A 13,034-nucleotide genomic window follows, 5' to 3' on the forward strand; every position below is an offset into this window, starting at 1 on the left:
TAATGACGTGTTCACCGCTATTGTTGCCCAAATGCAGGGATTCAGTTTCATGATGACGAAATATATTATCAGGGACTTTACTAATTGCATTTCGGATATCTTCTTTTACGTAAAGATGTTATTTGACATGCGTCTATTTTTCACCGGCCATGGTGCTCTAGCGGTTATGGTGCTCTACTGTTGACCCGAAGGTCGCGGGATCGAACCCCGGACGCGGCAGCCACATTTCGATGGGGGTGCAATGCTAGCTGCGTGTGTGCTTAGATTTAGACGTACGTTAATAACACCAGAATATCATAATTTCCGGAGCCCTCTACGACAGCGTCACTCATAATTTTACCGTGGTTTTGGGACGTAAAAGCCCAGCTATTATTCTATTATAGACATATGTGCGTTTTATTTCTTCCATATCGTAACGTTTGTGTGTTTATTTGTTGTCTTGCATGCTCGATCCGTTCAAGAGCTAACAAAGGAGCCGGCGCTTTATTTGTGTGCCAGCTTCTTCACATCATGTATTAAAAAAATTTCAATCGCAGGTCCCCTGACGAAGTGAGTGTATCCCAACCAGGAAAAGGCGGCAAGACTAAAGCCACGAGGTCCTTGCAGTGCGGAGTATGTGACAAAGTTTTCAACCGCAAGGCGCAACTGCGAACACACTTGTTCGCTCACGTAGGCGAAAAACAGTACGCCTGCGACGTGTGCGACAGGAAATTCACACAGAAGCGTGACCTCGTGATCCACAGTCGCGGGCACACGGGCGAGAAGCCCTTCGAGTGTTCGTTATGCCCGGCTACGTTCGCCAGCAGCCAGTATCGGAAAAAGCACATGTTGACTCACACCGGCGACCGACTGCACGAGTGCAGCGTCTGCGGACGGAGATTGGCCACGGAAACTATCCTCGCGCGCCACGCCCTGACTCATTCGGGCAAGAAGGCGTTCGCCTGCCACGTGTGCGGCCGAAAATTTTCCCGGACAGACGCACTGAGGGTGCATGCCCGCACGCACACCGGGGAGAAGCTGTACACCTGCCACCTGTGCCCCGCTTCGTTCGCGCACTTAGTCACGCTGAAAAACCACGTCGCAAGCCACACCGGTGAGCGACCTCACAGGTGCGACGTATGCGGGAAGACGTTTACTGCAAGATACACCCTTTCCCGGCACAAGAATATTCACTCAAGTGTAAAGAAATTTAGCTGTCAGTTCTGTAGCCGCGGATATAGTTCTAAACAAGCACTTACAAAGCACACGCCCAAGCATACTGGCGAGAAGCCGTACCTCTGCCACCTGTGTCCAGCTACATTCGCGCATAGCGGCACGCTGAAAGCGCACGTTCTCAACCACACCGGCGAGCGACCTCATAGGTGCGACATATGCGGCAAGACATTTGCACTAAGGGCGTATCTCTCGCGCCATGAGCGTACTCACTCATCGAGCAGCTGAGCTTCACCGTCACATCTGTAGCGGTTTTAATTACTAGGAAAGCAGAGCTCAATTCTCATATCCACATCTACGAAAACCTCAACGGCTGCACCTCGAACTGCAGGATATCTTCGGAGCATTGTATGCTTAGGAAGGGCATGCTGCTACCACTTTTAAACACCACACAGAGCAAGTAGGCAGCAAAACGTATTCTTTAGAGCTCATATTGCCCCACCCACGCAGCAGGCAGACGCTGTAGGAGCCGCGGCTACCGTATCACAGTTTACATTAGAGGACACATGTGGACAATGCCAAGTAGGCAAGACCCTTGGCCTGAGTATGTTTTTTTTTTCATTTGTGCGTATCTGCGCGATTTTTCTTGTAGAGGTGTGCCTAGGGGCTACCAGATGCCATGAAATATGTACCATGAAAGTATCCAAGGAATGTGACATCTATTGTTGGTGCTTTTGAAAGCATGTTGTTTTTACGTTGTCTCAGACAATACAATAAATATAGCCTTTATTTACAGTGTACTCTTTCGTACGTGGTGCCCAAGTTTTTCTGGCACGTATGTGCACGTGGACCGAAGTGTTCTATATCAAAGAGAAAATAACTATAAATACAGAACTTTTGGTCTAGTGCAGAGTCGAGATCTGTTGGTCTACAAAGAAAATCCCAGTTCATCTGGCCCAATGTGATTCAGTGCCTTCTTTACGGCGGTTGAATCTTCACTATGACGTACCACTCGCTTCTAGCGTGAATGTGCCAACTTAAACTTCAGCAGGTGTTTCTGACAGTCAACCCATCATGCCTTTTATTGTATCTACAACATTGCACAAAACTTCCCGCACTCAGTTCATAGTCACCGAATGTGAACGTTAGATGTTTTTCAATTATTCACTCGGAACCTTTATGATTAGAAGCGTATGTATTCAGAGAAGAAATGTGTACATACAGCAGCCACCATGAATTCATAATCTGCAGATTTCTAGCCTTCAAGGATGCACTACTTGAGCGTTTTCCCTGAGGCTCCGTCCTTGGCATTTTCTAGCCCAACTTCGAGAGCAAATCCTGAAGAGAGGGGGACAGAGGATGTGTAGAGCTAAGTGGGTGAGAGGAAAGCCTAGTTCAGCCTGGTAGACAAAGGGCCCCGAAGTGGAGAGGGTGAAGCTGGGTGGAGAGGAGGAGAGCGATGGTGAAGACATGGCGGGAGCCGAGCAGCTGGCGTGAAGAATAGGAGAGAGCAGGAGCGCGATTGGCTGTGCCGGTGAAAGGAGTCGACCGATCGAGTGCGCGCTCGAGCAAAGCTGGTACTGGTCTAGTACTGGTGAGAGAGGAGGAAGAGCTCGCCGACCGTTGGCGAAAGAGTAGGGAACTCTGACTCCCTTCTCCCATTACATTTGATGTAACAAGAGCGCTAGCGTTGTGATGTCGCGACGGTGCAGTGAACGCCATCATTGGTTTAAAAGGATGCGTATTGATATATTAGCAAATCTTTGAATATCCGCTTACAACTTTCTGATCCTCTTTTGCGAATTGTTTTGTTTATCATTTTCAAAGTATTGTCTTACTGATTTACACAACTGCCATTTCTCTTGCAATTGACATGTAAAACAGCTAGTAGGACCAAAAACACTGACAGCACCGGCCGATCGAGAGAGCTGAAAAGTTTTGATATTTTGCTAGTTTGTTGACGTACTAGTAGAGAATATCCAGCGCTGACAAACGAAATTTGCATTCAGGGTAAGGGCCATGAGCAATCGATTACTTCACAGCAATAGAATAATTCAGACTGCTCAGGTGCAGTTTTTATTTCAGGTGCCTCCTGAAATTTTGCACGAGAAAACTACATTGAAGCAAAGGATGACATAAACAAAGTGAAATGAAAAATGCTTGGTGAAACGTGGTTGCAAACGACACTTTTAGAGCCCCAGCTTATGGAAACACGCTGCCTTACAACCATGCGCATCAGCATCATTAGAAAGGATTCAAGTAGTCTACCGTAGTCCGGATACCGCGGCACGCATAACAATACTCTTGCTTTCGCACTTGCTCTGTGCTGCGTTAAGTGCGGTCTGAGAAGCATCTCTCCGGACTGAAATTTGCATTCGTACTCTCAAGAACATACGAACGACTTCTGGCAATATGATATGGCAAGAAGGGAAAAATGTTTGCACGCAAACACTCTGAAGTTTCATCGCTTTAACTGCGGATAAACTCACTTGGTTGAATCGCAGCGCCTCTTTGTTTGCACGGAAAAAATCACAGCACATCTACGTGGTGAATGATGATGAGTGGGGCAAAGCGAACTCGCGCTGCAGCACGGCGATGGCATTGGCGCGAGCGTGGTCGTTCTTGATGGAAGATATTGTGAGTAGATTGTTTGAGAACCACAATCTGTTGCACACACCGCAACTATGGCCGAAACTGTTATCAAGGAAGTCTTGCTGGAAGCGCGCGTCGGCGCCTTCGGGCAGAGCCCGCCTGATGCGTTTTGCAGCCACTTCACGTGCTCCCACAGCCTCGGGCTCTGCCTGCCGATACGCGCGCTTTCTCGCCGCTTCACGGTCCTTCACATTTTGAAGATCCGATTCGTGCCGCAGCCGTGCAGCTTCGGCCTCGCGGGCTCGAACGGCGGGGTCATCTCTCCGCAGCCCTGCAGCTTGTCGAACAGCTTCGGCCTTGCGGGCTCGAACGGAGGGGCGTTCTCGCCGCAGCCGTGCAGCTTGTCGAGCAGCTGCGGCTTCGCGGGCTCGAACGGCGGAATCTGCTTCGCGGCGTCGACGTGCAGCTTCGGCCTCGCGGGCTCTCACCTCAGGATTCTGTCTGCGAGCGCGCGCTGCCGCCGCCTTCCGTGCCCTCCGTTCCGCAGCCTTGTCTTCCATCTGGCGACTCCGAGCTAAAGAGAAAGCGTGCCAAGAGGGAGCCTCATGGCGCGTTACTTCTGAAATGCTGTCTTCGGGTGTCGCTGAAAACACGAGACGTAGTAAAGAAGAAAGAAAGCCACACATGCGAACACGCACGAGAGTGTCATTCGTCAACGTCGTATTCTTCTACTGCATACCAGAACGCGCGCAGTAAAGAAAGAATGCCACACAGGCGAACAAGCACGAGTCTCACTCGTCAACGTCGTCTTCTTCTACTGCATACCAAAACGCGCGCTCCTCACGAGCTAGAGGTGGCTACTACAACGCTACAAACAAACGGAGCATGGACAGACCCACGGCATAAGGAGCTTCGCCCCTAAAAGTTCTCTGAAACTTTTGTGACTTCGATCACACCTGCAGAAGGGCTGGTGAGCGACAGGTGCGACGTAGAAAAGTTCTTCCTCTGAATTAGCCTGCAGTTAGATGGACTAGCGGCTAGAGAAGCCTTGCAGTGTTCGCAGTTGAGTCTCTTTGTTACTTTCGGTACAACGTACCCTGCTAGGTAGACAAGAGACTCTTCTCCTTCCGTATCTAGAATGTCAGAAGGAGCAGTAACACTGCCCCCTCCACTCTGTTCATTTCCGACACTCAAGCCTACGAGCAAGAAGACTTCGTCGTCTGAGTAAGTACTATGAGTACTTGGCTTTAGAAATTGCGCTAATGTCTCGCTCGTAAGGATGCACTTGAATTCATAGAGGCGTGTAATTTGGTTTTTCGCACGCAATGTTGAAGACAAGTTCTCAAGTACATCTTGACTAAACCTACTTATTGAAACATACTGGAACTCGTATTTATTGAGTAGCATCTCTTGCACCTCGAGAGCAGAGAGTGTCGACACAATTATGCCTGTTTGAACAGGCTTCCATATCGGCTTTGTCTGCGCACCAACAGAAATTTTAGAAAACAACTCCACTGTCTCATTCAGAAATGATACACTGTCTTCATAGGCTCCTTCAACTGCGCTGCTAAACGCGAGATTGGTAGTCCTTGTTGTAAGTAAGCGAAACCAGCGAAACATCGCTGCGACAAACTAAGCCGTCGAAAGCGCATTCTTCGATATGAGGCCCTTCTCTACCAAAAAGTGCCAACCAGCTGATGTGTCGTTGTGAAAAAAAAACTATAGGCCATGCTGAATTTCATTTTCTCATAGTGACTATAATCTAAACATGCCAAATTTAGGTGAGGGGCCAGTTTCAGCTCAGATTTAGCATCACGTTGGACAAGAATCTTTACAAATTCAAGATTTACAATATTTGTCGGTAAGTCATTTTTCTTGACTACATCATCCGGAAGATAAATTAGCTAACCTTTAGTAAAGTGATTCCTCAAACTCTTGAGCAAATGCGGCACATCAGCAAAAAACCACAGTGTCCGTTCAGACCCACAGGGGGTGAACACAACTTGTGTGTGGCCTGCTGTGCCTTCCCACGTGAATACTGAAAAGCTTCCAGAGTGCCAGGTTGCGACCCCCCATGTCTGAAGTCACTGCATGAATTTTCAACCCAAGTGACTCGCAGGCCGTTATGGCGTGAATGATCTCTTACTTCATAGCTTGAGCACTGAATGAATTGCCCGTTAAATGATACGCAATAGTTTGCCTCCATATCGTTGACAGTCCACCCACTATGAACACTAAGCCGTGAGTAGCTAAGCTATCTTCCGGCAGAGAACCATCAGCTAGAGGCAGTGTAGGAGGGCCGAGAACACACCGGCATGAATGATCGTAAACAAGCCCTGGTGTATGTTGAATTTCGTCCACCATTAATGTGTCGTGGCTTTAATGAGGCTTCATGAGGTTAACCTAGGGAAAAAACGTAATCAATCCTGAGAATAGCTACAAAATCTGCCATAAACACATCTATATATACATACATAAGTAGTACTAACATCATTTTTGGGAAACGGAGGAAAGAGCACAACGCCGTAGACGCTAGGACAAGAGCACGAACGGAAACGCTGATATCCTCCTTGTGTCTACTCTATGTGGACTTTGTGTTGATTCATCAAACTTACGGACGATTAACGAGCCTAGCAGCTAACGTTGGTAACGGTTAGTGCTAATCACCAAATCAGAAATATTTATGCATTATGCGTACTCTGAAATGAATGAAAGTAACGTAGCATAATGACAAGGAGTAGCTTTAGGGTGCAGAAGCTCATATTGTCATTGACGGAAGGATTATCGCTATTACCTATTCATAGCACCTTACTCATTCCTGCAATGTTTCTTTAGGTATCAAAAACCTTCTTTAGCGCACCTTTTCCCTTAGAGGTTCGAGTATGTCTTCAAGAAGCCCAGGTCGAAACTTTAGGCTCTATAGATGGCGCTGGAGTGTACGCTTGGCCGGAAACGGAAAACCACTATCTCGCAGTAAAGAGTACCCTTGAGAACCGCAGGACAGACGAAGCTTGCATGCTTTTATCAGTGTGTTGGCCTCCCAGCGCATTGAAAACCGCTCTAGGGACCTCATTTGGTCGTCACCGAAGATATGTTTAATTTTCGACTGCAGCTGTTCCTTTTCTTGCTCACTTTTAAGGTAGCTCTTCTTGTTAACAGCTAGCTTTCTCTTCGATTCTTGTTGAAGGCGCTGCAGCTCGGATATGCGCTCTAACAGGGCGTGATATATATATATATATATATATATATATATATATATAAACGCGCAGCAACACACCCGCACGTGCAAGATCCGACGCCGGAGCCCCTGAAGTCGCCATACTGCTTACAGCTGGTTGCGTGGCTGTTGGCCGACCTGCACGAAAGTATCCATCAACGTCAACAAAGATATCTTAGAAAACGTAATATTTACCTCCAGGATAGGGTGGCTGCTCCGCTGAGTCTTAAACCTTAGGCTCTTATATGGTGGGGACTGCAAAGGGGAAGGCACGCACTGCCTAAATGACGAGCTCGTGATCCGCTGTATCTGTACCACTGCAAGCATTTTAAGTGGCTAGCTACCAATGGGTGGACCACCTTGAACATTAACGCCATGCTTGCGCAGGAGTGCAAGGTCCCTTACGAGCAAGTTCAGGAGACACGAAAGAATGTGTTGAAAGCATAATGCTGCCCGCATCGAAATGTGTGGTTTTCATAATACCTGCGTGAAAAGTATGACATCAAGCAGTGCAAAGACATGCGGCGCTCCGATGCTATCCTCACCACCAGAGGTGCACTGATGGACACTAGTATCATTAATGCAGGTGTCTTCTTCGATTGCCACTGAAATGCAACATCCAAGGGGTCCTGAAATCTGATGCACCGAGCACTGCGCATGCATGTGGTGTGCGAAAGTTCAACTTACGTTCAATGATGCACTGCTCACCACTGGTATTATGACTTGAGGTGCCTTCTATGGGCACTGAAATACAAAACCCACACTCGTGAAAGCCTGCAGCACTTGTTTAGGTATGTGCGGAAAAGCTATGGCTCAAAAGAGCACTAGAGGGTGGCTTGGCAGGCACGGAGCGCGGCTAAGTGTACTGTAAGAAAAAAAAAGTCACAGTTTCGCCGCATGGGCGAAGCAATGAATGCGATAGCAAGGAACTAATGCTATACGAAGTGAGGCTCGCCAATGGATACTCTCAGTTTGAACAGCGCTTCTGTTGCAAAGGCGGCCGAAGCAGCGAAGGAAACTAGCGTGCTTCAAGTGTCGAGCTGTGACACTTGATAGTTCGCGCTCATCTTCTGTTTGTTCGTTTGGCGGCGTCCCTGAGCTCGAGTGACATTCGTACGCGCCGTAACATGAGCGCGGACATCACGGTGAAAGCGTGAAACATTCCTCTACCCCTCGCCACGAGAAAACCGCGCGAGCAGACAGCGGAACGGCAAGCTTCTCCCATGCGCAAATATAAGAAGAAGCGAGCGAGCTCGCCGACGACTTTTAAATGCGCCCGTCGGGCTCCTAGCGCCACCTCGCTGGTAATGAAGAAACGCTTATTATCGCCTGCTGTCTCCGAGTCCGTCCTGCGCTAAATGGTGTGTATATAACGCTCGCCGTTAGCTACGTGGAGGATCTGCGTTTCGTGGCGTAGTGGATAGCGCCGCTCGCTGCGGAGCAACAGGTCCTTGGTTCGATTCCGCGCTTCGGAAGCATTTTTTCTGAGTTATTTTTCTTTGGGGCCTTTATATATATATACATACGTATACATATACGGTGCATGACGGCGGCGACGGCGACGGCGACGGCAAAATCCAGCCGAGACTGTCCATATAATTGCTATCGCAATAAAAAACATGATGCATGGGCAACGTGGAAAAACGTCATCCTTCAAAATCGCAGTGGGTAATTACTACACAGCCGGCTCTTTATTCATGATCTGTACCGAGAGTAAATGTTTTAAATAGTGTTTTGTGTTCATTCTACTAAAAATTCAAGACATGTCACTCACCACTTATGTTTGGGAGTAGCATCTTTTTGACAAGAGGCTTTTTACGATTAGGTGCTCTCCTGTGAGAAAAAAATGGTCCGAACCGCATTAGGCTTCAATTCAGTCTTCCCGTAATGTTTGAGTATCAGTGGCTCGAAATTATCTGTAGCAAAATGCAGCTGCGATAACAAACAATATCATTGGGCGCACATGTGGCCAGCCATATAATTTAAGCGAAAAATTGACCAGATAATCGCCCATGTTTCCCGCAATATCTACCAATAGCTGTGAGGATAATAATATTCCACGATTTTTCGAGGCAGAGGGAGGTCGTTTTCATATCTGTTTTTCTAGAATGTTACACTGTGGGGGTGCATCACCCCTGTAGGGTCGCTTGCGCCGCTTGGCGCGTCTCGCGCGGGTTCGCCGCCGACGAGAGGATGACGCTATGTTCGCGCGATGGAGGTGACGTAGGCTTGGCGCTGGTGGCGCCGCGCATCGGTGAGGTTAGATGGGTGCACAGGGACCCGGGACGACACCACCGAGAGACCCCACAACACCTTCGTCGGTATTCGTCGGTAATCATCCATCCCTACCATTCCGATTTATCCTCAAGTTTAACTGGGTCAGCCTCCGTCACACTCACTGTTTTGTCGAGACATTTACTACTTTCCTAATTGTGCTTAGTTCTTTTTAGCCATTCTCAATTTCGCCTGGGTGGTATTTTCAGTAATTTTCTCTTTGGAGGAAGGTATCATTCATTCTGGCTGGCTAAGTCATTGCTAATTACTACGAATTTTACTTATTGATTCCTAATCACAGTCGACTTCTATCGCTCATCTTCAGTCACAGTAATTATTACATGGCCAATTTACATACAGTTATTTTTAATATTAAATATTCTCCTACTCGAGTTACACTAAACTCCTAATAATATTGTTATCCTCTACCATGCAACTTATATATTTGCCACACCTCCACGCTTGACACAAACTTTCGGGGGTTTGCGCCTTTACGAGGGGCGTTCAATAAAGATTTCCCCTGACCTACTTCCTGTGGACGGAGAGCAACGAAACTTTGCAGATTTATTAGTCCCTCTCTACATAGGTGACACCCCGGGACACACACTTCTCCCATCTTTTTATGCAACTGTAAACACCTCGCTTGTAGAAGTCGACAGGTTTCTGCAAAATCTATGTTGTAACTTCAGAAATCAGAGTCTCATGATCTGTAAAATGCTTGCTCTTCAAATATGACTTCAATGTTGGAACGAGGTGGAAGTCCGCTGGTGCGAGGTCGGGTGAATAAAGGGAATGCGGTAGAATTTCAAAGCCGCAGGAGCGTGCTTCCGTCTGGGCAACATGTGAGTTGTGAACTGGGGTATTGTCTCGCAGAAGGCGGACGCCTTTGGTGAGCATGCCACGTCTTTTGTTTTTGATGGTCTCTCGCAATTTCCGCAGCAGTGAAGCATAGTATGCCCCAGTATTCGTGGCACCCTTTACTAGGAAATCCATCAAGACCAATCCGTGCTGGTCCCAAAAGACTGTGAGCATGACCTTGCCCGCCGAGGGCTGGGTGCGTGCCTCCTTTGGAGGCGGTGAGTCCAAGTGCTTCAATTGCATCGACTGGACTTTAGTCTCCGGATCATAGTGATGGACCCAGCATTCATCCTGTGTAATCAGTCTGTTGAAAAAGTCCTGCTGGTTTCCATGGCACATGGTCAAAAGAGCCTGGGAGCATTCGACTCGTTCCTGCTTTTGGAAAGGTGTGAGCAGCCGGTGAACCCAGCGATCGGATACCTTACGCATACGAAGATGGTCCTGACTGATTTTTTCCATGGACCCCACACTAATCTTGACATGTTGGGCTAGGTCTCGAACGCTAACGCGGCGATTTTCCAAAATGGCGACCTCCACTTGCTGGATGGTGTGTTCATCGACAGCGGAGTGGGGTCGCCCTGCCATTGGAGCCGCTTCCACGGAAATCAGACCGTATTTGAATTGGCGATGCCAGTTATTCACTACATCATATGATAGGGAATCCTACCCATAAACCTCTTTTATCTCATCGAACGTCTCCCTTGGAGTGCGGCCTTTCAAGTACGGGAACTTGACGGCTGCTCTGTCTTCCACTGCATCCATTATCACACCTCACACCACTTCAGCACCTCTAAAAGAAAGACCGTTATTAGTTTATAGTTGCAAATTGGCACGTGACCTACAGTGACTTATGTCATTACACATGCGCAGTTTCAGCATCCTGCAATAAATGGAAGTCAGTCAGGGGAAATCTTTATTGAACGCCCCTCGTATGACCCTTCTTCTTCTTGTTGCATGAAAAGCCACGTTTGTTATTCTCCTCCAGGCCAAAAAACCTCACACAGCATAGTATTCTCGGTCGGGACGATGTCCCCTCGGCCGATGTTGAGAATCCACTTTTTTTCTTCCTGCGACATCCATTTTTCCTCGCGGGATGTTGAACAACGTGAAGCCATATTCCCGCCGGCTGGAGCACTGATACACGCAGCATCCTGGCATGGCGAACGCCCCATCAATAAATAGCACACCTTCGAGTGTCAGAGCGCACGGGTACCAAAATTCTAATGAAACACGACACGTCGCAATATCGTTCTGAGAAAAACTGAGTATTTGGGGAGCATTTCTTGCACACATCTATCCCGCGTGCCCCTCGTATCACTACCTCTGTGCGCCCGGTATAATTCCAAGTCATAAACACGCGTTCGTTCTCAGTGTGACATGGCATTCTTGATAAGATAGTGCCGAGAGCCGGGTTCGGCGAAAAATGAAAACATAAGAAAAAAAGAAAGAGGTTCGCGCGCGTTTCCCGGGCGACGGCCCGTGAAGCGGGCAGGTGGAAGTCGGGATAGGAAAATGCTCGGCGTGGCGGCTCGGTTAAAAGAAAGACGGTACTTTCCCAAAAATATCCAGTGGCTTTTGTTTTCCGTCGCTCCGCTACGCGCTGCAGATCCCGCAAACTCTTGCGGCTGACAGTACAATATATCTCATGCCGTGTTTATTAATGCTTATAAACATGTTATTTTCAACTAATCTGTAACAAAAATATGTAAAACCACGCCTTACGTAACGCCTATGTTGGGTTTTTAAAATAATCAAATGAATTGAAATGGCTTCAACATGGTAAACAGCGCGGGCCAACGGGACAAGGCAGATAGGTCTGTCTCTTTTAGATGTGAAGTCTCTTAAGGCGGAGCTCAATCCGGTGGTGGTGGTGGTGGTGTGCGGCGTGACCACCCTTACTGCGCATGCGCATACCCTCTGCACACACATTCTCTCCACTCACCCTCGCCTTCCCCTCTCCACTTTCCCTCTCCCCTCCCCTTCTCCCATACCCCTCTCCCCTCCCCCTTTCCACTCTTCCTCTGAAACGCGGGCTAGACATGCCGAAATTCTCTCCTGCGCAACGCCGCGGTGAGCTCGAGCGCATGCGCGTCCCCTCCCCTTCTCTCTCCTCTCCTAGCTGCCCCCCTCTCGACCGCCTGTCGACCGCGTTCCCCGCTTTCCCTGTGAGAATTAACGGCCAGGCTAGGTGGAAGATACGACGCGCGTAGCGTCCCTCTTCGCGTTCCACGACGCGAGGTCGGTAGCATGCCCAACGATCGCCAACGGAACGCGATCGTGCAAGTGCTCCGGCTTCGCATCGCCTCATGGTCCCCTTTAGCGGGAGATGGTGTAATGTTTCTTTCACTTATGTTTGCATACACTTTCCAACTCTGCTTTGCTAGGCTTTCACTCTCGCCTACGCTTGGATTATGTCTTCCCTCTCGCTATTCGCTTGCCCCCTCTCCCGGCTTGACTACGCTGCGAACGATGCTGCGGATTGACCGAGCTCGGCTATGAGGCTGTGCTGTAAAAAGATGCGGACGGTTTGCTCGCCAATTTGTGCTCTGCTACGAATGCGAAAAAATTTGTTGGATGTGGTTAAGAGCGGTTCACATGTTATTGACGGCATGCAGTAAGAAACATTGAACGAAGACGTCCACTGCGTGTTTAGAACAAAATTCGAATGATTTCGTGTACCGTTTGTACTCTACGGCTGGAAAGCATAGCCTCGAGTCGAGTGTACTGGAATATTTCGAGTGGGTCGACGGAAGCCGGCGCGCCTTGCAAACCGGGGTCCCCTCTTTTGAAGAGGGGACACCAAATACGCATAATTTTGAACACGGCCGGGCTAGAGGAGGGACGCGATACACGTATACGAAGGAACGCGCGCGTCTTCCCTCTAGCCCGACCGTGTTGAGGAATGTGGGCATGCTCCGACTTTCTTGCATTCCCGTCTACG

General features: G+C 48.5%; 1 protein-coding gene across 1 annotated transcript in view; it reads left to right on the forward strand.

Moving 5' to 3' along the window:
* Positions 1-13,034, forward strand: part of LOC119398771 (zinc finger protein 771-like) — a 51,587-nt gene that overhangs the window by 20,906 nt on the left and 17,647 nt on the right. The window contains exon 5 of the mRNA XM_037665589.1: positions 674-1,093. Within this exon, the coding sequence (XP_037521517.1) occupies positions 674-1,093 (420 nt within the window). The remainder of the gene's footprint in view (positions 1-673; positions 1,094-13,034) is intronic.

Source organism: Rhipicephalus sanguineus, chromosome 7, assembly GCF_013339695.2.
Source record: "Rhipicephalus sanguineus isolate Rsan-2018 chromosome 7, BIME_Rsan_1.4, whole genome shotgun sequence".
NCBI classification, from domain to species: Eukaryota; Metazoa; Arthropoda; class Arachnida; order Ixodida; family Ixodidae; genus Rhipicephalus; species Rhipicephalus sanguineus.